The sequence below is a fragment of the Pongo pygmaeus genome, chromosome 2 (assembly GCF_028885625.2).
Source record: "Pongo pygmaeus isolate AG05252 chromosome 2, NHGRI_mPonPyg2-v2.0_pri, whole genome shotgun sequence".
Classification (NCBI taxonomy): Eukaryota; Metazoa; Chordata; class Mammalia; order Primates; family Hominidae; genus Pongo; species Pongo pygmaeus.
This window is the reverse complement of record NC_085930.1, coordinates 151,466,696-151,490,398: the sequence shown is the minus strand read 5'-3', so window position 1 is coordinate 151,490,398 and position 23,703 is coordinate 151,466,696. Positions and strand designations below refer to the sequence as shown.

Below are 23,703 nucleotides of genomic sequence, written 5' to 3'. Positions count from 1 at the left end.
CTGGGATTACAGGCCTGAGCCACCACGCCTGGCCCATTTTATCTTTCAATAAGAATAAATTGGCCTAAAATTGAAGGATGGATTAAATAACCTTTCTAGTGGGGAGAGAGAATTTTCCAGATTCCTGGTAGCAGGATGAAAAAAAGGAACTTACCTGTCACATATTGGATTGGCTGGGATAGTAGTTTTTTGTTTTTTTTAAACATACATTTACCTCCTACACAAACCTGTTTTGCCTCTTTTATTACTATAATTTATATCAGAAGTCATGTCTCTTAAAGATTTTTTTTTTGTTTTTTTGAGGCAGAGTCTCGCTCCGTCGCCCAGGCTGGAGTGCAGTGGTGTGATCTCAGCTCACTGTAAGCTCCGCCTTCCGGGTTCATGCCATTCTCCTGCCCCAGCCTCCTGAGTAGCTGGTACTACAGGCACCCACCACCACGCCCGGCTAATTTTTTTGTATTTTTAGTAGAGATGGGGTTTCACTGTGTTAGCCAGGATGGTCTCGATCTCCTGACCTTGTGATCCACCCGCCTCAGCCTCCCAAAGTGCTGGGATTACAGAAGATGGTTATTTTTAAAGCATCAACTAGCATATAAAAATTTTCCTAATTTATGTGTTGCATATCTGAAGTATTTATTTCAGTCTGGGGGTAGGGAGAGCAGAATAGGAAAAAACAATGTGAAATTATCAAATGAAGAGAAGGATTGTAATGGGAAATTCTTCTAAGTATATCCTCCAGAAACACAGCTTGTTTATGAATGGGGCCGTGATGCCAGAAAACTAATAAATTAACTTACAAATGAGAAATTCAGAGCAGTGATTATCCCTGATACCATTACTAGTTTCTTAGTGTAATCTGAATAACTAGACCCAGTTGGTTTACTCCCAGGATCTATACCCTCAATTTATTTGGTATTTTATACATGTATTTTCTGAGGAAAACAAAAATTTTGAAGTCTAAGGAATCAAAGAAAGTTTTCTTTATCAGGTAGAAAAGAGATAATAAGTATTTATTAATAAGATTAAGAGCACTTCCACTTTTATCATTTTTAAAGAAAGACTGTCAATGATTAGCAGTTGATTTGTATCCTTCAAACAATTAATAACAACAACTTGTAGTTACTTTAAGGAAAGATGTTAAGCTTTGAAATCTGAACACATAACTAAATGATAAGCAAACTGGTCTTCATTGGGATTGCATGTGAGTAGAATCTCATTCTGTTTTTTTAGTTATTAATATATAATGCTATTAGATTTCAATGCTAAAAACTGTAAAACATTGCTGAGGGAAATTAAGGAAGACTTAAATAAATGAGAAGCTACATCATGTTGATAGTTCAGACAATACTGTAAAGATGTCAATTCTTCCCAAACTGGTCTCTAGTTTCAATGCAATTCCAATAAAAATCCCAAGTTTTTTTTTTAAGAAATTGATAGATTCCAAAATTTAAATGAAAAATCATAGAACCTAAATAGCAAAAATAATTTTGAAAAAGTAATACGAAGTTATTCACCTTGGCATTTATTACTGTACCCCACTGTGCTGTGTGAGTGATGGGCTACCAACTTGCAGATGCAAGCACTGCTTTCTTTGGCAGTGGTAATGAATTTTAAGATTCCACTGTTATTTTCTTATTTATTTTAGTATGTTGTAGCATTGTATTTTAGATTTTTTGTCTGGGTTATTAAGGCATAATTTCTATACATTAAAATTCACTCTTTTTAAGCATACAGTTTGATGAGCTGTGCAGTCAGTCGTCTCCTAGACCACAAGACCGTGGTACTCAATGATCTGATTTCAGTTCCTATAGTTTTGTCTTTTCTAGAATGTCATCTAAATGGAACCATACAGTATTGTAGCCTTTTGTGACTGGCTTCTTTCACTTACTTTTAAAATCCATCCATGCTATTGCATATATCAGCAGTTTGTTCCTGTGGTGGCTTTATAATGTATCAACTTGGCTAGGCCTAGTTATGTTTCCCAAAATTCCCTTTCTTGTATGCTTCCAGTTACAAGAGACATTTTAATGCGAGACTGGAGAGCAGAAGTGAAGCAGCAGCCGTTTTGTTCTTGATGCGGGCACTTCTGCAGCTCACACGTGCTGTAACTTATCTGCTGGTTCACTTTGCTAATGTGGGGCAGCAGCCAGGCCTACAGTTGACCCACCTTTCCTTGGATCCTCCTTCAGCTTCTCTGATTCCTGGGCCAAGTGAGTGTTCAGTAACATACTTGGAAAAGCAAGTGGCAAAGGGCAACACTTCTCCAACAGGGTACCACATCATAAGGTTGGAGATGTGAGGAGTCACGTGGGACTCGGTCTGTCTTCATGGGTTCTAGCTTGTTCCTGATCTCTCCCACTTGACATCCATCTTTTCTTCCCACCTGCCTACCCTGTGGACTTCCAGCTCTGCTCCAGCATTAGATAAAAAAACAGGGACTTACAGAGACTACTTACCAACTCCAACAGTTGTGTAATGTCAGATCCCTGTAAACAAATCACTACACACACACATACATGTGTGCCTGCAAATATCCTAGTAGCTCTGTTTCTCTGATTGTGACTGATATAATTCCTTTTTACTGCTGAATAAAATTGTCATTGTATGGATGTACAATTTGCTGATCCAGTCACTAGTTAATGGACATTTGGTTGTTTTCAGTTTGACATCATGAATATAGCTTCTATAAATGTTCACATACAGGTCTTTGACAGATTATCTCAAAACATGGTAGAGTAGTCCCCCCTTATCCACAGGGGATATGTTCCAACACCCCAGTGGATGCCTGAAACCACAGATACTACTGAGCCCAATTGCCGTCAACTGGAACACGTTTCTGTTCATACCGTCCACCCACAAATTTAACACCTTTTCCATCTTAACTAAGCACTTCCTACACTGTGGCTGTAACTTTTGCAGTTTCAGGTGTAACAGCAAAATTAGCACAGATTTTTTTTCTTTTTCACAATTTCTCAGACAAAAGATTCGTTCTTACTGTAGATGTTACCATAGATACATTTTTTTCTCTTTCCTGAAGTTCCTTAAGAAGTCAAGAGCTTTCACCATTGCACTTAAAGGAAGCAGGCTACAGCTTCTCTTTGGCGTATTCGAATTGCCTGCATCACAACTCTTGTACTTTGGGGCCATTATAAAGTAAAATTAGGGTTACACATAAAGCAAGGGTTACATAAGCAGTGGGATGCCATGACCATCGATCTGATAACAGAGAATGATGCTAAGTGATTAAGTGGTGGACAGTATATACTGTGTGAATATGCTGAACAAAGGGATGATTCACGCCCAGGCAGGATGGCATGAGATTTCATCATGTGACTCAGAACAGTGAACAACTTAGAACTTAAGAATTGTCTGAGCATGGAGGCTCACACTTGTAATCCCAGCAATTTGGGAGGCTGAGGCAGGAGGATTGCTTGAGCCCAGGAGTTCGAGGCTGCAGTGAGCTATGATCATGCCACTGCAGAGTGAGCCTGGGCAGACACTCTGTCTCTAAAAAATAAACAAAAAAAGCTTCAAGAATTATTTCTGGAATTTTTCATTCAATATTTTTAGATTATGATTGACTGTGGGTAACTGAAACCATGGAAAGTGAAACTGCAGATAAAGGGGGACTACTGTATATCTCAACTTTTTAAAATTGGTAATACAATGAACAGACTCTATCCATTTACAATCTAATGTCAAATTTTATTCACCTTTTTTCTTACAATATGCTGTCATTCAAAATGTACCTCAGAAGCGACTCAACTCATGCATACAGTAGGCACTCTATAAATGTTTTAATAATTAGGTATTTTTTAGAATGACTAAAAATCCAGATGTAAAATCCCAATTGGGAAGTGCATAATCCCATCGTAGACAAAATATATAACTTTACAATAAACATTTTTATAAGAATTTGCCCCAAAGAGGGAACACTTAAAATTTGGAAATTAAAAAATAAAAATGCAAAAGCAAGATGAAACATAATAGTAACCTATTTAGACAATGATCCCTGGATCGGTGGTACTTACAGACCAAGGGTTACCTGCACCCTGTGGCGTAAGACCATCTGACATTCAGTTAAGAAGAGAATTATATACCTAATATCCTCTTAACTGGAAATGCTGCGAGAATATATAATAGCCTATGAAAACATTTTAGCTACATCCCTTTATGTGAACACACCAAAAATTTAAATACATATTTTATTCTCTAATTTTAAAAAAACCAATGCTTTTCATCTTAAGCAGCAAGAATGATCCACAAGTAAGCATGAAGTCACTTTTATAGAAGCTGTGTTAAATTATGGAAAGTACCTTGGGAGATAAGCTCAAGAACCTTAGTCCACATATAAAACAAATCATTGCATTAAAGAGACCCTACGTTTTACAAAAACAAAACAGGTTGTTACTACATGTGATAAAAAAGTGTCTCCTATCTTAAAACTAAAAACATTCACTCCAACTTGAAAAAAAAAAGGACTATTATGATACAAAAAAATTAAAACCAACCAAATGTCAAGAAGTAGCTATGCAAACTTATAATTGAATAGCTAAAAAATAAAACATCTACTGACTGTATTTTTCAAAAACTATATAATTCTATAAAAATTTAAATGTGGACTAACTACATCAATACATGGAAATGTATATATAAAATATTAAAAGAAAAAACATTAAAAATATAAAGTGATTATAACCATGTAAAAGTAAATATATTACAATAACAAAAACTGAAGTGAATTTAAATTGAAAGACATAAATAGATTCAAATATTAGGGTTTCTTCTTTGTTGCTTAAGATTATAACAAAATACAAAAGAAAAAAATAGACTATTATTTTAGATAAAATAATACTCCTAAACAATAAATACTGAACTATATGTGAACTCCTAAAACAGAGATATTTAAAACATAACTTCTATATTTCATGTGTATCCTATGAAGGAGATCAGCCCACATTTGCTGGTCTTCATTTTACAAAACGTTTTGGGCAATGTGTCCATTTATAACTGCCCCTCTTAAACATAAAAAGAAAACATTTTAAAGCACTAAGTAAGAAAACCAAGCAGCATGCTAACAAAATCTATCTACTTAATCTGTTTTGCTTCTGCAAAAAGCCACTAACAGAAGGTTTAAAAAACTAATTCTATATACACACTTTACATAACATATATTTATACTATAAATATTTTAAAGAATGGCTTTTACATAATTCTTTATTTCAATATATATCTCATTAATTTCATTGCAAGTTATGCAATATAGTCTTTTGGATCTGTTATTGAAAATTATTCTCTTCATGATTTAGAAAATGGTTAATTTCTTGGATAAAACATAGCATATTTAGAAGTCCGAAAGCCAAGTAAATCCCTTATTTCATTTCGGAATTTTGACAGATCTTGGCGCAGTTCGTTTAGATTTTCCACAGTTGCCTGATCTGTACTTTGCATCTTCTGTCTCATGGAAGTCAAGTAACGATGCACTAGGCAGCACATCACTTTTTGATAGTTTTCATCTCTCTTCTGTTTCAAATTTCTCCATTCCTTCAAAACAACAATATGATACTAAGGATATGCAGAAACGATATTTAAATAAGGTAGAGTTCAAAAATATATTCACAGACACAAACACATCTTTAAATGCTTTATTAGACTATAGTTTTGCTACTACATGGTATAATATTCAACACTTGTTTAAAACAAATATAGCCTGCATATTTGTTTAATGAATTTAATTTTATGCTTATCTTGATTGAAAAAAATTAGTCTTAGGAATCCTTAGTTTATAGCAGGGATTGGCAAACTACAACCCACAAGCCAAATATGGTCCATATCCTGACTTTACAGCCTGTGACTAAGAATAGATTTTATAGATGAACATTTATCATCAATTGATAATAACACTAATTGTAAACTCTAGTTAAGTGAAATTTTATCCCCTCCCAAAAGGAATTCCATTCTTTTCACTAGTAGACCTGTGTTTAAAAAATTATTACTGTTATTGTTATATTTTGACTTTTATCAATAAAAGTTTTGTGAAAATTTGTTTTCTCTCTTATTGTATCACTGCTTACAATATCTCTGATTTTGTCTCAGCCTGAAAAGTGTAAAGTATTTACTATCTGGACCTTTACAGAAAAAAATGTCCCAACCCCTGGTTTATAGTAACATATATTGAATTATTGATGTATTGAATAACTTTCAAGAAGAACCAGAAAAATATGAGCTGATTCTAGTAGTCATTCTTTAGCTACAGTGGCAGAATAGGTATTTTGAATATTTCCCATGTTTTAAAACTATGAGATGAAATTTTATATATTGGAGGAATCTGAAAAGTAAAAAAAAGAAATCACAGTACTATCTCCCATTCTTAATAATTATGTGTGTGTGTGTGTGTGTGTGTGTGTGTGTGTGTGTGTATATATTTGTTTGTTTGTTTTGAGGTGGAGTCTCGCTCTGTCACCCAGGCTGGAGTGCAGTAGCGTGATCCTGGCTCACTGTAACCTCCACCTCCTGGGTTCAAGTGATTCTCCTGCCTCAGCCTCCTGAGTAGCTGGGACTACAGGCACGTGCCACCACACCTGGCTAATTTTTGTATTTTTAGTAGAGATGGGGTTTCACCCGGCTGGTCTCAAACTCCTGACCTCAAGTGATGTGCTTGCCTCAGCCTCCCAAAGTGCTGGGATTACAAGCGTGAGCCACCGCACCCAGCCCTCTCACTCTCAATAGTATTTATTGAATCCTTACTTTATGTTGGATGCGATGCCATACATTAGGGAATATAGCAGTGAAAAAAAGTCAGACAGTCACGGCCCTTAGGAACTTGCATACTTATGCTTTAAGAAATATCTGAGATTAGGAATTGTTAAAACTTTTATGTTGCCATTCAAGCTTCTAATTTCTTACCTTTAAACTGTTTTGCCGTTTGACCTTGCCTTTTGATGTATGAGAGCAAATCCACTTACTGAGGCTACTAATCATATAGCAGATAGTCTTTGGTGAGGGAATGATGTTGAAAGGTGGAGGTAACGTACATTTGTCATCAAAGTAGCTAAGCCATAACTTCGCTCGCGCAAACTTCCATTCTTTGTCTTCATGATTCTATATAAAAGGCAAATTAAAAAGCAAACTAGAATATTAATACACACACAAATATGGGGGATGTTTCCACAACTTGCAGAAAAAATTTTGTTCAACATTTGCAATTATTATACATTACTTACATTTTAAAAATCTATATTTAATTTTAAAATACTATTTTTCAGTTCTTATAATCTTATAATCTTTGGCTATCTTATCTATTGTATGCACTTAGTATGGTCTGAGGAGAATATAAAGTTTTTAAAAGAATGAACTTACTGCTATCAACTGAAAGCTTTTATGAAGCATTGCCACCAGCAGTTTGGTAAGCACAATCACAACCACGACATTGTATGTACCAACAATGACAGCTCCCACAAAGGACTGCAGTTCTTCCCCATAGCCAAATCTTGTGACAAAGATTGCCACATGCGCTAAGGAGAAAATATACCAGAACAAAGCAAAGCAGGTGCCAATGAACCTGTAAAGACAATTGCATTTCTGTTTAAAAGGCAATTAAAGAAATGAGCAAAAATGAATAATTTGTTTATATCAAAATTATTTAAATAAAACATTGATAGTCCATGAACAATTCTTTATTTAAAAATGATATTGACTTCCACAGTACAGATATGCCTTACTTTAAACAAAGAGACCCTAAGGAAGATAAATTATTCGTAACTGTTTAACCCCTTGCTGCCTTTCTGTCTGTTCTCAACAAGGCAGCCTATATGATTTGTTAATAGCTAATTAGATTTTGTCACACCTCTGCTCAAAACCTTCAAGTAACTCTCAATCTCAATAACTCAAAATCCTTACAAGGGCAAAAAAGTCCTACATGATCCCCATTACCTTTCTGACTTCATTTCCTACAACTCCCCATCTGATTCAACACATTCCATCCACACTGGCTGCCTGGCTTTTTCTTGAACATACCAGTCATGCTCCTAACTCTGGACACTCGCCTTTGCCGTTCTCTCTCTCTGTAAATGCTCTTCCCCCAGAAATGTTCTTCATGGCTTGCTCCTTTACCAGCTTTAGATCCTCACATGAATGTCATCTCTTCTGGGGCACTCCCTAGCTCCTTAGTTAAAACAACTCTGACACACAGACACTCTTTTGCTCATGCTTTATTTGTCTTTGTAGCCCTGACCACTGTGTAACATACTGAATATTTTACTCCTCTTTTTATTGCCTGTATCACCTCCCTAGAATGTAAGCTTCATCAGGGTAGTTTTGTTTACTAATACTTCATTTGCTCAGCACTTAGAACATTGTCTGGTATATAGTAAATGCTACACTGACACATACTCATTAATCTTATTCTTTACATAAGATGACACACAAAATAACTAAAGAATAGTTGACACATAATAAGAACATGACAAATGTGTCCTTCCACAACTCTTCTCCATTGTTTTATTTAAAAATGAAGGGAGGTATTTTGTTTACCTCAAAACAGGTTATTCAAATCCTTATGATACATTAGAGAAAAAAATGTTCATGAAGTTCTAATGATTCTCAATTCTAATGACCTCTTAAAAAGTGTTGAAGCTGTGAGCGTTTTTGGCTGTAACAATGACTGAGAGTTGCTACTGACATTTAATACCTGAAGGACAGAGATGCTGAACATCTTGCAATACATGGGACTGACAAAGAATTGCTCAAAATGCTAAGAACACACAAAATGCCAAGAATGCCTCTGTTAAGATAGACTGCAGTAGGGAAGACAAGGTAATAACTTGGACCCACTATTTAAGATGCTGTATGTAAAGATGACATAGTGATTCATGAAAAATAAGTATTTGTTAAAGTTTATGAACATTACTAAGGAATTTCTTAAAGAAAATGTGAAGTTCCATTTCTATAGATACTAATTCATATAGAAGATGGTAAAAAAAAAAGACAAATATATTTACTAAAGCATTTAAAAGACACTCACGAATGGAAGGTATCATTGCTTTGCTGTTCACAGAAGATGCCTACACAGTCCTTCTGCTCCTTTGAAGTATATCCTTTATCATACAGTTGTGTCAGTCCAATTGTGAAAGAAAACAAAACAAGAAGAAACATCCCAAGAAATTTTCCAAAATCTTGTAACATCTGTCCCATTGAAATCTGTGGAATATATTACACAGGTATTCATTAAGATTATCAGAAAAACAAAATATTAAATATAAATGACCCAGCAACAAAAGGAAGAAGACAAACACATAATCCACAGGCCACCCCTTCTATTGCATCTGGTTGAGACAGATCAGCATTTTAAAAACATCGAAAATCCATCTGCCTAACAAAAAGTCATTCTAATCATACCAACACTATCAGTGTTAGATGGCATGTTCCTAGAACCTGGATCAGGGTTTCAGAGGACATTGTTGCTATGGAGATAGAGGCAGAGATACGGAGATTTAAGAAAAGGCCTAATTTGCAAGGGATAAAAGGAAAACACCCTGCTCAAACTTAAAGAGAAATAAATGCTTATATTTACATGGCTTCTTAAATTTTACAAATATAAAATCATTATGAGGCAAAGTATTTCACCTGATTTTTGAAACCAATTCTAAACCAATTCCTAAAATCAGCATTTCCTCCTATGGGACTGCCATAATTTCTTTTGCTGAAGTGATAGATTTTCTTTCCCTTTGGGTCCATTTTAAGAAAATATTATGTGTGCAAGCCAAATGAGGGTGTCCAGTATTAGTAGTGAGTATCTTTTGTAGTTTAGACATGTATAGTGCATATGGAAGCTTTAATCCTAATTTCATTCTTCAAAATTTAGAGATTAGGTACTTTTCATAAATTCTTGTTTTTTAAATTGGCATACAAATTTGGGGACTAATGTGATAGTACTTTTTTGACCCAGCAATTCTATCCCTAGAAATTTAACCAATAGATAGGAAGTACACAAAGATGCATGTATATACAAGGATTTACATTGCAGCATTGTTAGAGTTAGCAAAAAAATTTTAGAAAATCCTCAATATTGTTTTTATCTTTTATTTTTTAATATTTTTTGGGAGGATTTTCCCGCAAAAACCGGAAAGCCTGCTAGACAAATTCTAAAAGAGCTGTAACATTACTCAACATTGTTTTTAAAAAGAATGAAGAACATCTACATGTGCTAGCATACAAAGATGGCTGTAAGACAGTAAGTCCAAAAAGCAGGGTATAAAACAGTATGTATATGTAGAATGGCTCCCATTTCTATTTTGTTAAAGGATAGACAAGATACATATTTTAATATAGATATGATTTAATATGCATAGGAAATTTCTGGAAGTTTACACAAGAAATTGTTAACCATGTTTATCTATGGAAGGGCATATATCTAAGGGTATAGAAGGCAGACTTTTTTTTTTTTTTTTTTAAGACAGTCTGTCACCCAGGCTGGAATGCAGTGGCGTGATCTCGGCTTACTACAAACCTCCGCCTCCCAGGTTCAAATGATTCTCCTGCCTCAGCCTCCCAAGTAGCTGGGATTACAGATGCCCACCACCATGCCCGGCTAATTTTTTGTATTTTTAGTAGAGATGGGGTTTCACTATGTTGTCCAGAATGGTCTCGAATTCCTGGCTTCAAGTGATCTGCCCACCTCAGCTTCCCAAAGTGTTGGGATTACAGGTGTGAGCCACCGTGCCTGGCCTCATTATTTTTAATGTACAAAATTTAGTGTTTTGAAACAACTCTTCCTCAAATTTAACAGGTCAAATTTATATAATTAATTACATCAAGCTTTAAATAAAATTCCTAATTGGCCCAAGTCTGCCAGCATAGCACATCCTCGCTTTCAGTGATACAAAATGGTAGCCACAGGCAACTGGCCAGATGCTTCCAGCCCACTAAAGTGGACCAGCTACTTAAGCAGAAGAGGTGAGTTTAAATTCTTAGGCACGCCACAAGCTAGTAACCCAGACTCTGCCATAGTGGAGAGGTCCAATATGCCTGACTTGTGCTTTTGACTAGACCATGTGGTACTTTTCAAGGCCTATGCTTCCCTCACTTGGCCCCTTACAAAATTCTGACACAAGAAGCAGGGGACACTTAGAATCAGAAAACTCAAAATATGTAAAAAGGAGAAGAAATGCATTTTCCTCTTAATCAATGACAGCTTTATTGGATCACCTTGAGAAAGAAAAGCATCCATTCAGATTGTGATTGCTTAGAATAAAGCTATACCATCTCAGTAGAGAACTCAATCCCTTATGACAGTAAGAATACAGTAACGGCTTTTGATAACTACAGAAAAGATCACCTTGAGGAAAGTCTGGACACTGCAGCTTACAGGTAAATCAGGTTTTCCAATAGTGACCATGTATGATATCATTTTAATTTTAAAACATGTAGTCAAAGTAGCTTTAATTTAACCTAAGTTTTAAATAAATGTAATCGAGTTCAGTATCAAGGTAAGCAGTTCTGAATGAGAACACCACAAACCTCATGACTTGCTTTAATTTTAAATTTAAAAAGAAATTTTTGAGACAGAGTTTCACTCTGTTTCCCAGGCTGGAGTATGGTGGTACAATCATGACTCACTGTAGCCTTAACCTCCTAGGCTTCAGCAATCCTCCCCACTCAAGCCTCATGAGAAACTAGGCACATACCACCATGCCTGGCTAATTTTTATTTATTTTTTTGTAGACAAGGTCTTGCTATGTTGCCCAGGCTGGTCTTGAACTCCTGGCCTCCAGCTATCCTCCTTGCCTTAGCCTCCCAAAGTGCTGCAATTAGAAGTGTGTTCCACCATGCCTGGCCTGACTTGTTGTTTAATAGCATGATATTGGTTCTTAATACAAGAAGAACTAAAAGTAGAACAGTGGATACCACTGAGGAGAACACTGGCTTGAAGACACTAATGAAATATTCATGTGAAAGGCAAATATTAAAAACAGTAAATTTATTTTAGACTGAGAGATTATAAGGTTTATGTATTTGTAAAAGTAATAATGCTTTCTCAAATATTTACTTTTTAAAAAGTACTTGGCGGTTTAACTTGAGAAATATGAAAACTTGTGAAATGAAAAGAGAAAGGTAATTAAAATATTAATACTGAAATTTACACAGAGTTAATACTAGTACACACAGGAAAAAATCCTTGCTAATCAGAAAAAGGGAAATTAAAGCAAACTACTAAATTAGCAGAACTTTAAAACAGCACCAAATGCTATTAATGTAGTGAAACTATTTTTATACTGCTTGTATTGCAGAAAATTAACATACTATATTGTAAAAAAATAAAAATACTGAGGTGTTAGGTGGATCATATCTTTTGATCTGTTAATACTATTTTTGGAGACTTACCCTTAGAAATAACAGAGGCAAAAAGCCTCATACACAGAGTACTATGCAGAACAACAAAAACAACCTAAATCTCTGATAAGGGAAAGGTTGCTATCATTAGGCTCATTAAATTACAAAAGTTGCTAACAAAATAAAGCAATAATAATGACAACTTCTAGTCACTGTCTTTCCAAATCTCCCTCCAGAATAAAGCCGTAATTATCTGTCCAAAAGTTCTATCTAAACAAGTCACCCAGGCTCAAAAACCTCCTTTGCACATGTGATATTAAAATTCCTGGCACAGAGACCTTCAGTGTCCAGCCCAGCCTGTCTTTTTTAGCCTCATCTCCCCAACTCCAATCCACGGTCCAACTATAAAGGATATGCTGTCTTCTCTAAGCATACCATGCTTTATGACTCCACGCTTCTGCGTGTTACTCTCCCTTTGTCCTTTGCCAGGCAGGCTTCTCATCCTTTCAAGGCTCAGATCAAATGCCACCTCCTCTAAGGAGCCTTCCTGACTCTCTCCAGCTACTTCCTCAGTCATGCTTCCAAAGTAACTTTGTTATTGCTAAAACAGTATTTTTGACTTCATACTAGTATTTATGTTGTTTGTCTCCTCTAGCAGTCTTTAAGAGCAGGCACTATGTCTTAGTAAGCTCCAGAGCCTAGTGCGTTAATTAAAATGTTGAATAATTCTTTACCACTTTCTTAGTTTCTTAATTTAGTTAATTAACACCAAGTCGTGGTTCTAACACTGTGTGAGCTGGGCCTTAGTTTCCTGATCTATACAAGGGATATAGTCAAATGCTGCATCAGACTCATCTGCATGTCATTTTCCAGCTTTAACCCAATCAATTTAATCAGTATCTCTGAGGGCAGGACTTGAGAATCTAGGTTGAACATGCTCCTCAGGTGATTCTGCAGCCCCACCAGTTTGGGAACCTCTGGACTACATGACTCCTCGGTTTCTCTAACTCTAATACACACCAAAATGCAAAACACCTGAAACAGCTCTTTACTCGTTAGAAGCAGCACCAACATGCCACTTATATTATACAGGCTACTAAATTAAATCTGATAATTATCCAGTAAAACCAAATAATTCACTAGAAATAAAATACACACTCATGTCTCAAGTACTAAGCTTTCCAAGTTTTCTTGTATTGTTTTTCAGGTCTGCCATAGTTAACTAACTATAAAAGGAATGGAAAAAATGGACCTAAACATTTATGTAAAGCCCACCATGTGTCAAGTACTGTGGTATGCATCTTACATACACTGACCCATTTAATCCTCACAATAACGGATAAAGAAACTGAGGCTCACAGACACTGAACAATGAGTGATGGAGCAAGATTTTGAACCAACCTGTCAGAACCCAAGGGGATGTTCATTCATTTGTAATATTAGTAATTCTAATAATTAGACCAAACAGAAAAGCAAGACAGTTAGATACAAGCACTTTCAAGTACCATAAATGTTGAGGCCTAGGAATGCATGCATAGACCCTCGAGGGCTCCCCTCCTTTGGTCTGATTTGCTCATCACTACCACTCCAGAACTAATCCTTGCCAGAGATTTCTGCTTTGGGGCTCCTCCTCAGAGAAACCTAATCAGTGTATGTGGTGCCTTTAAACTGTTTAGAATCACATGATATGGCAGATTTCCCTAGGAAACATTTCAACCTCTGGGAAAGAAATGCACCTCCTATCTTAAATGAAGTAGGAAGGGGAGGAACTTTAGGGAAGAAAAGGGATTAATATTTGAGAAAATTGCCAAATAATTTATTCCCCTCCAAAAAAAAAAAAAACCTTTTTTCCACTTAGTTTCTCTAGCTGTGAGGCCTGAAAGCATCAGGTCAAAAACAGAAGCTGAAGTGGGAGACTTATTGCTTTTGTAAGGACTTCTTATCATAGCACTGAAGAAAAGGTGGTGATGTTTTACAGTGTGAAGGGGAAATAAAAAAGAGGAAGGACAAACAGGTCCACTCGACTTTATGTCTGGGTCCTGTCAAATATGACAATCATTATAAACCTTAGCTTTCTCTTTGGATAGATTTTGGATTTGACAGTCCCTTGGACAGCAGGAGTAAAACTTGAAGGGTTGCTTTCTCTGAAGGCCTTGCCTCTTTCTCTTCTATCCTCCTCAATCCACTCCACCCTACACTTTAAATGCCAGATTCAGTTAGAACCCTCTCACTACTTAGTACCAGTAACTGCCCTCAAAATACAAGCATACCTCGTTTTATTACACTGAACTTTGTGGCGCTCCACAGATACTGTGTTGTTTGTGGCAACCTTGTTTTGAGTAAGTCTATGGGAGCCATTTTTCCAACAGTACGTGCTACAGATGGGTAAGAATCAGGGACCCACGCAGCAGAGTCTTGGAGCAGGAGGAACTGATAATAATCACGTCTTTTGTACTAAGCTACAAGAATAAAGACAGGAAGCATGTGGGACCTGAGTGAGGGCCCTACCCTGGGACCAGCTAAGAAAAAAAGGAAATAAGGAAATAAGGAAAAAAGGGCAGAGTGCTGTGTGGCCATGGGTTGTTCTGTCTAAATTATCCAACTGTCAGTGTAAAAGATTGTTTAATTCATTTGAAACATGTGACTTGAATAACTTTTTAAAAAACTGTGAATTATTAAAGCCTGCCCACAGAAGTTATACAATAAGAGTTAATGAGGGAATCATATTATTCTGTAGTATTATACAACCTGGGGGGCGATTTAGTATAGTGATTAAGACCACTGGCTCTGGAGCCAAACCACCTAGGCGGAATCCCAGTCCTGCTACTTATCAACCATGTGACCTTGCGCAAGTTACTTAAAGTCTCTATGCCTCAGATTCTTCCTCTGTAAAATGGAAATAAAAGAGTCTGCCTCTTAGAATGGTTGTGAGGATTAAATGAGGTAATAAATGTGAATAAAGACTTTAGAACAGTATCTGGCACATAGTAAGGGCTCAATAAATGTCTGCTGTTATTACTATTATTACCACAATTATGTACAGATTCTATCTTCATGTCTTTTTTTCTTTAAAATATAAAGCATTACTGATTTATGCCCAATCATGTTTCTTGTATCTGCTGAAGTGGATTAGCTGGCATCCTTCATAAAAGCAAAAGAAACAACAAAAAAATGCCTATCTATTTAGCTTTGTAGTTACCATTCCCTTTGGGTGTATTTGTATTTTGTTCATTCTTCTGTTTAGATCCATATTCCCCTGTGTTATTGTAGTCCTTCCACCTGAAGGACTTCTATTAACGTTCCTTGTAGTGCTGGTCTCCAGTGATGTATTCTTTTAGCTTTTGTGTGTCTGGAAAAGTCTACATTTTACCTTCATTTTTGAATGATATTTTGCTAGGTAGAGAACTCCAGGTTGACAGTTGTTTTTTTTTTCTTTCAGTGCTTTACAAATGTCACTCCACTGCCTCCTTGCTTGCATTGTTTCTGACAAGAAATCTACTGTCATCCTTATCTTTCTTTTTCTGTATATGATGACCTGCTATTCTCTGTTTGCTTTGAAGATTTTTTTCTTTATCACTGATTTTCAGCAGTGATACACCGAATATGATGTCCCTTGGTGTGATTTTCCTCATGTTTCTTGTGTTTGCAGGTTTATTGAACTTCTTGGATCCGTGGGTTTATAGTTTTCTTCAAATTTGGAAAATGTCTGCTATTATTTTTTCAAAAACTTTTTTGGTCTCTCCTTTTTTCAGGGATTCCAATTACATTAGTATTAATATTAGGCTGCCTGAAGTTGTCCCAAAGTTCACAGATACTCTTCATTTTTAAAAATTCTTTCTTCTTCATTTTATTTTGAATAGTTTCTATTGTTACCTATTCGAGTTTACTAATGTGTTTTTCTACAATGTCTAACCTGTCATTAATCACATCCAGTGCATGTTTCAGGTCACAGTGAAAGTTTCATCTCTGAAAGTTTAATTTGGTGGTTTTTTTTTTTTTTTACATCTTCCATGTCTCTACTAAACTTTAAACTTTTTGTACATATGGAACACAATAATAATAACTGTTGAAGAGTCCTTATCTGATAATTCTAACATCTGTGTTGCTTTTGGATAGGTTTTGATGAACACATTTAAGTTACTTGGAAAAAATTTAATCCTTTCACATCTTGCTTTTAATATTTGTTCGTTGAAACTAGAGCAGTGTGTAGGCTAGAGATAACTATTGAGGCAAGACCCTTCTGAGTAGTCTGCTAATCCCGTCGGATGAGATGGTTCTTTCCCTGCCTCAGGTAGTGTCCTCACATGCATATGCTAATCAGTACTCTGCTGAATACTCAAGGGAGACAACTGCAGATCTCCAGAATTTTCTTTCTGTGCTGCTAAATCCAGAATTCTGCCAGGCTCTGACTGCACTGACCCACTCTGCACAATAGCCTAAAAATTCTCACAAAGCAGTAAGCTGGAGTGATCTTTGTTTCCTGTTTCTTAGAGATCACTGTTGTTTATTGTCTGATATCTAGTTTCTTATAAGCTGTTGTTTCATATATTTTGTTCTTTTTTCCTTTTTGATTGCTTTAGATAGAAGGGTAAATCCAATCCTTATTACTCCATGTTGGCTAGAAACAGAAGTCAGAAATTGACTCTTCATTCCTAAACAATATTATACTTTCTCCTTTTTAACCCTTTATAGGAATCCATAAAGAAATTTCCAGTATAGAAACCTAGTTCTGTCGTCCATTTTCAGTAAAAAAAATCAATGTGCATGTAAAAACACTGTAGACTCTTGATTAAAGCATTCATAGATGATATTAGTGGCAAAAATAAATCAAAAGGACAGATAGTTTAAGCCAGTGTTTCTATGGCTTACTGTGTTTTGGAAAAATACAGAGACTTGCACATATTTCATGAAAAACAGGTATGAGGTTAAATGACTTTAGGTAATGATGGTTTGAACAAGGTTAAACAAATTTCTTTCTCAGAGGCTTTAATGTGATAACATGCACTGTCAGTTCCCAAGAGGTATACAGTATGCAGTGTGTCCCAAACTTACTTAATTCAGAGCATCTCACAGGACTTGGTTAATAGAGCCACACTTCAGGAAACACTGTTGCTGGATGACAGCACAAGCCTAATCAAATCAGGTTTTTCCTATATATTTTATTTTCATATCCCTGTTTGGAGAAGGTAATTATGCCTTTTATTTAAAATATTGCCTTTAAAAATATGAGACAATCTAAATTGTTAGTAAATTTTGACTTAACGAAAAATGAATATTGTTCAGATTTTCAGAAATAATAAGCTATAGTATTACATAGAGCTAGCAGAGTTGACCCCACCTTCTGAAAACAACCAGTTACTAAATTCTGTGGGGTAAATGCAACCAATTATGAGTCTTTTCTTTGGTGCAAAGAGACTGAGAGTTTAGTCTTGAACTCTCATACATAATAATCATACTACTTTGGACAAATCAAATCCCATCTCAAAAGCTCAATTTCTTTAACTATAAAGTATTATAAAATATAAAGCTGAACTACATGCCTCTGTAAATTTTTTAGCTCTAAGTATGCTACTTTCCAACTTATTACATTTAATATTTATTAAACAAAAGTGTAGGTATTCTTTTAAATATAGCTTATTCAAAAATCATCAGATATGATTATTTTTGTTTGCACAGGTCCTCCCTTATAACCTAAAATATTTAAAACTTTAAATGTGAGATTCATTTTGATAAAAAGCAGATTTTTACATTACTCTACTGTCTGAAGTGTAATTATATTTTAAACATATCTATGTCTATGAAGTGGGGGGAGGAGGCTAATGGACCACAGCGTAATTAACTTGGAATACCTGAAAGCAAAGGATTATCACTGAGCCAGAAGCAAAGTAGATAAACATGCTGTGTCCTTCTAATTGCTACTTATTCTCAAAAGCAAAGTTTAGCTTTAATATCATGAGAGAACAGTATTCCAGTGGACAAGTAGAAAGATGTAACAATAATGACATCTAAAAAATGTTCTTTAAGAAATTTTAATTATTTACCTGTAATGGACCCAAGATAGAGCTGGTTGTATACATAAAAAAGAGACGAAGATAACTTAGAACATTTGCAAATGCAAAAAGCCCTTCTGCCACCAGTGTAGGATGGAATGCATCCCAATCCTTCCGATCAGCAAAATCATGAAACTAAGGTTAGGAAGAAAAAGCCAAAGGTAAATAAGCTCTCTCAATTTAGGAAAATAAAAGCAAATATTCTGACTGTTGAAAGAAAGCCATTTTAATTTTATCTTCTTATAGGGGATCTCCACTTATGTTTTATAGGGTTTTTTAAAAATAGAAATAATATTTTAATGAAATAAAAGATTATTATGTATGTGAGGCATTATCACTCTATATGAAGAGCTTTTTCCAGAAACTCTTAAATTTTAGAAAATTAAATAATTTTTTTAAATGATCATTAAGCTTTTTTATTAATGAAATGTTGGCTAGTTTTCTTAAATTCCACAACACAAACGTTAAGTACATGTGCTGTCAATTAATTCCCTATCATATTATATTAACCTACTCCTTTGACTTGGAATTCAGAGTTTTTTTTCCCCCTTTTAAATACAAAATAAAAAAGAGGGCATTATTGTACCTAGACATAGTGGTCAAATGTCCCTATTGCCTGGGATAGTTTAAGATGCTGTACCAGTTGCCCTGGCATAATTATTAATAGTGCCCCCTTTCACTCTCACAATGTCCTGATTTGGATAAAAAATTATATGGGTACTCCACTTATAGAACTAAAGAGATCAATCTGAAAAAGCAATGTCTCTCAATCCCTTTATCAAACCATTTATCTATATATGACCAGTTTTTTTTTCTTAGTAATTTCACACTCTAGACACTGAACGTACCTAACATATTCCATACTACTGATCAATTAAATAGAATTTTTTAATAAAATAGAATGATGTAAAATAATGAGCTTGCCTTTTCAATAATCTATAAGCTAATAAAAAACAGAGAATATTATATATTTTAGTTCCTTGAATGTGACACCCCAGAAGAATTCTAAACTCAGGGTTTAAACAAAGATAGTTAACACACAATTTATTACCCTTTCTGGGCTTGGGGGAGCTTAAATTCTTATGAAAGTAAATTATAAGTTATCTATAAGGGTAGAGTTTTGTCAAATTCTAAATAAAAATGTATAGTTATTAGAAAAATAATAACATTTACATCACTTTTAAAGCTGTTAAAGATAATCATGATTTGAAATGTGCAAAATATTACATAACCAATTTCATTCACTATGAAATGGAATGGAATGGAAACTCTTTTTCTGGCAGATATAAAGATATCTAACACTAATCATTTTAAGTTACTTTGTTCTCATTTTAAGTATATACAGGTTAATAAGCTAAAAGAACCTACATCAGATATAAGGAATTGGCATGTAGTAGAAAGAAAATGCCTAGACAGAGCAGGATTTAAATCCAGTCTTGGTTTCTTATTGTGTGGTTTTGGACAAGTTGTTTAATATTTTTAGGCTTCATTTTTCTTATTTGCAAAATGGGAATAAGGAAATAAGGACTTCAGTCTCAAAGAATCCCAGTGTAGATAAAAAGAGATAGAGTATACCAAATGTCAACTATGGTCCCTGTTATATAATAAATAACCATAATGTATAGGTAAGTAACACCCTGTAAACTACTGGAAAAATAGGAAACTACGTGCACACAGATAGGCTTAAAATGAAAACACACCAGACACTGATCTGGCTCAATCTAACTCTGAGTTACATAGCTAAATATCTTAGCTATTTCCAAAATAAACTTAATTTGTGCCTTCAATTGAATAGTAAATAGTCACCTTGTTGTGAGCAACCACTTTGAGGGCAAAGGTTGCCAAATAAAGAGAATTCATGACAAAACTGAGTTGATTACGAGATTCTTCTAAAAAGTCTTCCAACCCTTCATACCAGAGTCTTTTAATGTCTGACCAAATCATCCCTGAGAAAAGGAAGAAAAAAATCAGATAACACTTTCTTAATTCAATAATAAACTAAATACTACTTTAAGATTCAAAATATTAAATAAATAATCCTTGGGCCTTATTCAAAAGAAAAAAAAAACAAAAACATTTTAGTGAAAAGTTCTTAAAATCTGAAAGGAAATAACCTTAACTTTCACATGACTGGAAGAAAATAACCTTAAGTTTCATCTTTGGATGTGGAACAAACGTAAGAAACCAAATAAATTAATGCCAAACACACATGGGCACAAGCACACACACACGGATACACACACGGACGCATACACAGGGATACATACACGGAGACACACACAGATACACACATGGACATGCACGCACACACAAACACACCCCCGCGCAAGGGGCTCAGTCCCTGATCCTTTTCTTTTCTCTACCTATACTTACTACTTTAATGATCTCACCCAATCTAATGGCTTTAAATATCATCTACATGGCAAAGGCTCTCAAGTTTATGTATTTAAGTTCAAATCTTTTACTTCTACAAATTTAGGTAAACCTAGTACCAGGTTTCAGCCTGTTTTGTTCTGTGAGTGCAAATGTCAAAAAAATGCAAAACCACTGCTGCTGATTGTGCATAGTGGGCATTGCACCCTCCCTTAAATCCCATTTTACTCAGAATCAAAACCAGTCTTTACAATGGCCTGCAAGGCTCCAAATTACCTATCCTCTCTGACCTCATCTCCTACTAATCTTTCCTTGTACTATTCTAGTCACGCTGGCCTCCTTGCTTCCTTGCTGTTCTTTGAACACATGATTCCTGCCTTTAGGGCCTTTATACTGGCTCTTCCTTCTGGCTGGACCCTCCTCACCCAGAGATCCATTTGACTAACTACCTCACTTTTTCATGTCTTTGCTCATCACCCTTCCTGACTACCCTATTTAAAATTGCAAACTGTTTGCAACTTTAAAATTGTCCCCCCCTCCCAATTCTCCTAACTCTGCTTTTACCTTTCTTTTGTAGTACTTATCTCTTTTCTAACACTGAATACAATTTACTTATTAGGTCTATTATTAATTGACTAACTTTCCCCCACTTTGGGTAAGCTCTTCAAGGGTAAGAATCTTTGTTTTATTTACCGATGTTTCCAAATGTCCTGAAAAGTACCTGATACAAACAGGGTCCTAAAAAATATTGCTAAATGAATAAATATACAAAAATAAAAACCAAAGCAAACAAACAGAAAAACTTTCCCTTTTTTGGCCAGAAGCTCCTCTATAACTATATATTTTTAGGAGTACCAGACCTCAGTAACATAATTCAGGATCATTTTATGGTACATTCCTTCATTAAGTCATTTTTGGGGAGAATACAGAGTAACAAAAGAATAGAGTACTGTAGCATCACACATGGGTGGAGATCAAATTAGGCCAATCAGAATCATTCTCTGGCTTATCAGTAGGCAAAATTATTCCCCTGGGAAACACAAGAAACATTCTTGAAGATCTCTGTTCAAAACATCTTAATTATGCAGTACCCATATTTTATACAGAAAAAAAGTGTTTAAAACATTTGCAGATTTGACAGGAAAAACATTTTTAACAATTCCACCTCAGTATGTTTTTACTCAAAATGAATAGATGAAAACTGTCTAAAAATGTTAAATGAAATAGTCTAGCAGGTAACATTTTATTAACTCAAATACTGTTTTATTTGGGGAAGGAGTAGGGATGAAAGCTTTCTGATGTTTCTCATGTTCAACCTTCACCTACCACTCAGAGCTGTGGAGCAGAAACATATTAAACAAATCCTCCATGACCATACTTTCTTGAAGACTCAAAATTATTGTCTAATCCTAGATCCTGATGTGTGCAAATCCTTATTTATGAAACATCTTCAAACAAAAACCCTTATATTTAAACTTTAGATACACTCCTGTTAATATTTAAAACATCAAACTAAGAAAGATGTTTACAGAAATGTGTTTATTTCTGTGAAATGCAATATTTTACCTAAAAGAAACTCTTAACAAAAACTTACAACATGAATTGGAGAAAACTGTTGATCAAAAAAGACAGACATGAAAGTACAGTGAAGACCAATTGGTTAGTTTCCCAGCTCCTCTGCAATACCCCCACAAAAATGAAGCTAATACAGTTGATGTATTGCATGTTTCCAAGCTGGATCAAAAACAACAAAGTAAGTTGAAACTAATCCAAGCAATACAAACACTACATAACCAACATTCTATGTTTTAGGGTCTATTTTTTTTAGAATTAATGTTAATAGTAACATTAGAAGGCAGCAATGTCAGCCATCTTGGGATTTCTCAAGGGCTTGATCTTAGGTCCTCTCTTTTTCTCAATTTATCTTTCTCCTTGTGTCTCACCTATGCCTATAGTTTCATATACCACCTATTTTCAGATATGCATACCTTTCTAACTCAAGTTCCAGACCAACTGTCTGCTTGACATCCCTTTTAAATATCTCAAAGGCTTTTCAAACTCAACATATCCAAAACTGTACTCAGGATCTACCTCTCAACACACAAATCCCCAAGCCTAGTACTTTTCCAAAAGACCAATATTGCTTAATAATCTCCCTTTCCTTCACTTCTCATATACTATGTATTTCAGTGTCCTACTGACCTTACATGATAAATATCTCTGAAGTCTGTTCCCTTCTCTCTTTCTCTATCACAATCACCCTAAGTCCAAGGTGCCATCAGCTCTCATCTGGATTAGTGCAACAGCATCGATATTAGTCTCCCTCCATCTACTCCTGCCACAGCACTATCCTCCCAGCTCATCCTCCACACTGTAGATAGAATGATCTTTTCGAAAGGCAAAACTGATCATGTCACTTGCCTACTTCAGGTAGGCAATGGTTTCCCCTTGTTCTTAATATATACTTAACCTGACCTACAAGGCCATGCATGGTCTGGTACAATATGTTTCTATAGCTTCATCTTGAATCAAGCTCTCCTGGTTCTCCCTGCTCCAGTAATGTTAGCCTTTACTCAGACCCTTCTTTGTACCATTCTCTCTCTTGCCACTGAGCTTCTGAATGTGCTTTTATCTCAGCCTAGAGTAGTTTCCTCTCCCAATTCTCTCAGTTGACATCTATTTATCTTTTAGATCTTAGCTCACTTATTACTTCTTCAAAGTGTCTTTCCCAACCTCCCTGACTAGGGCAAATGCCCCTATAATATGCTTACTCTTCTAACACTATGACCTTTAACCAATAGCACTTAATCCATTTTTGAGTTTTCATTTTTCCGTATGATTCTCAAGTCAAGTTTTTGATGGTTTTATTTGGCTTTTATTAGATCATAAGCTCCGAGTGTATGGGTCATATCTGCTTTTGCCTGTGCTTAGACAAAGTAGGTACATGACA

At 35.3% G+C, this 23,703-nt stretch overlaps 1 protein-coding gene and 1 non-coding gene across 8 annotated transcripts in view; both read right to left on the bottom strand.

Moving 5' to 3' along the window:
* Positions 1-3,684: 3,684 nt before the first annotated feature.
* TRPC1 (transient receptor potential cation channel subfamily C member 1) overlaps positions 3,685-23,703 on the bottom strand; it is an 80,832-nt gene continuing 60,813 nt past the window's right edge. For 4 of the 7 annotated variants that reach the window (XM_054481246.1, XM_054481247.1, XM_063662276.1 and 1 more), the window contains 6 exons: positions 20,187-20,326; positions 18,372-18,515; positions 9,023-9,198; positions 7,360-7,561; positions 6,907-7,101; positions 3,685-5,544 (listed from right to left, as the gene is read on the bottom strand). In XM_054481246.1, coding sequence (XP_054337221.1) covers positions 5,317-5,544; positions 6,907-7,101; positions 7,360-7,561; positions 9,023-9,198; positions 18,372-18,515; positions 20,187-20,326 — 1,085 coding nt within the window. In that variant the 3' untranslated portion in view covers positions 3,685-5,316. The remainder of the gene's footprint in view (positions 5,545-6,906; positions 7,102-7,359; positions 7,562-9,022; positions 9,199-18,371; positions 18,516-20,186; positions 20,327-23,703) is intronic. The other 3 variants (XM_054481249.1, XM_063662275.1, XM_054481248.2) reach the window with 1 other exon arrangement.
* On the bottom strand, positions 10,100-10,162 carry LOC129034386 (U7 small nuclear RNA). The gene has a single exon (XR_008501871.1). It is a non-coding gene; the product is annotated as a U7 small nuclear RNA (small nuclear RNA).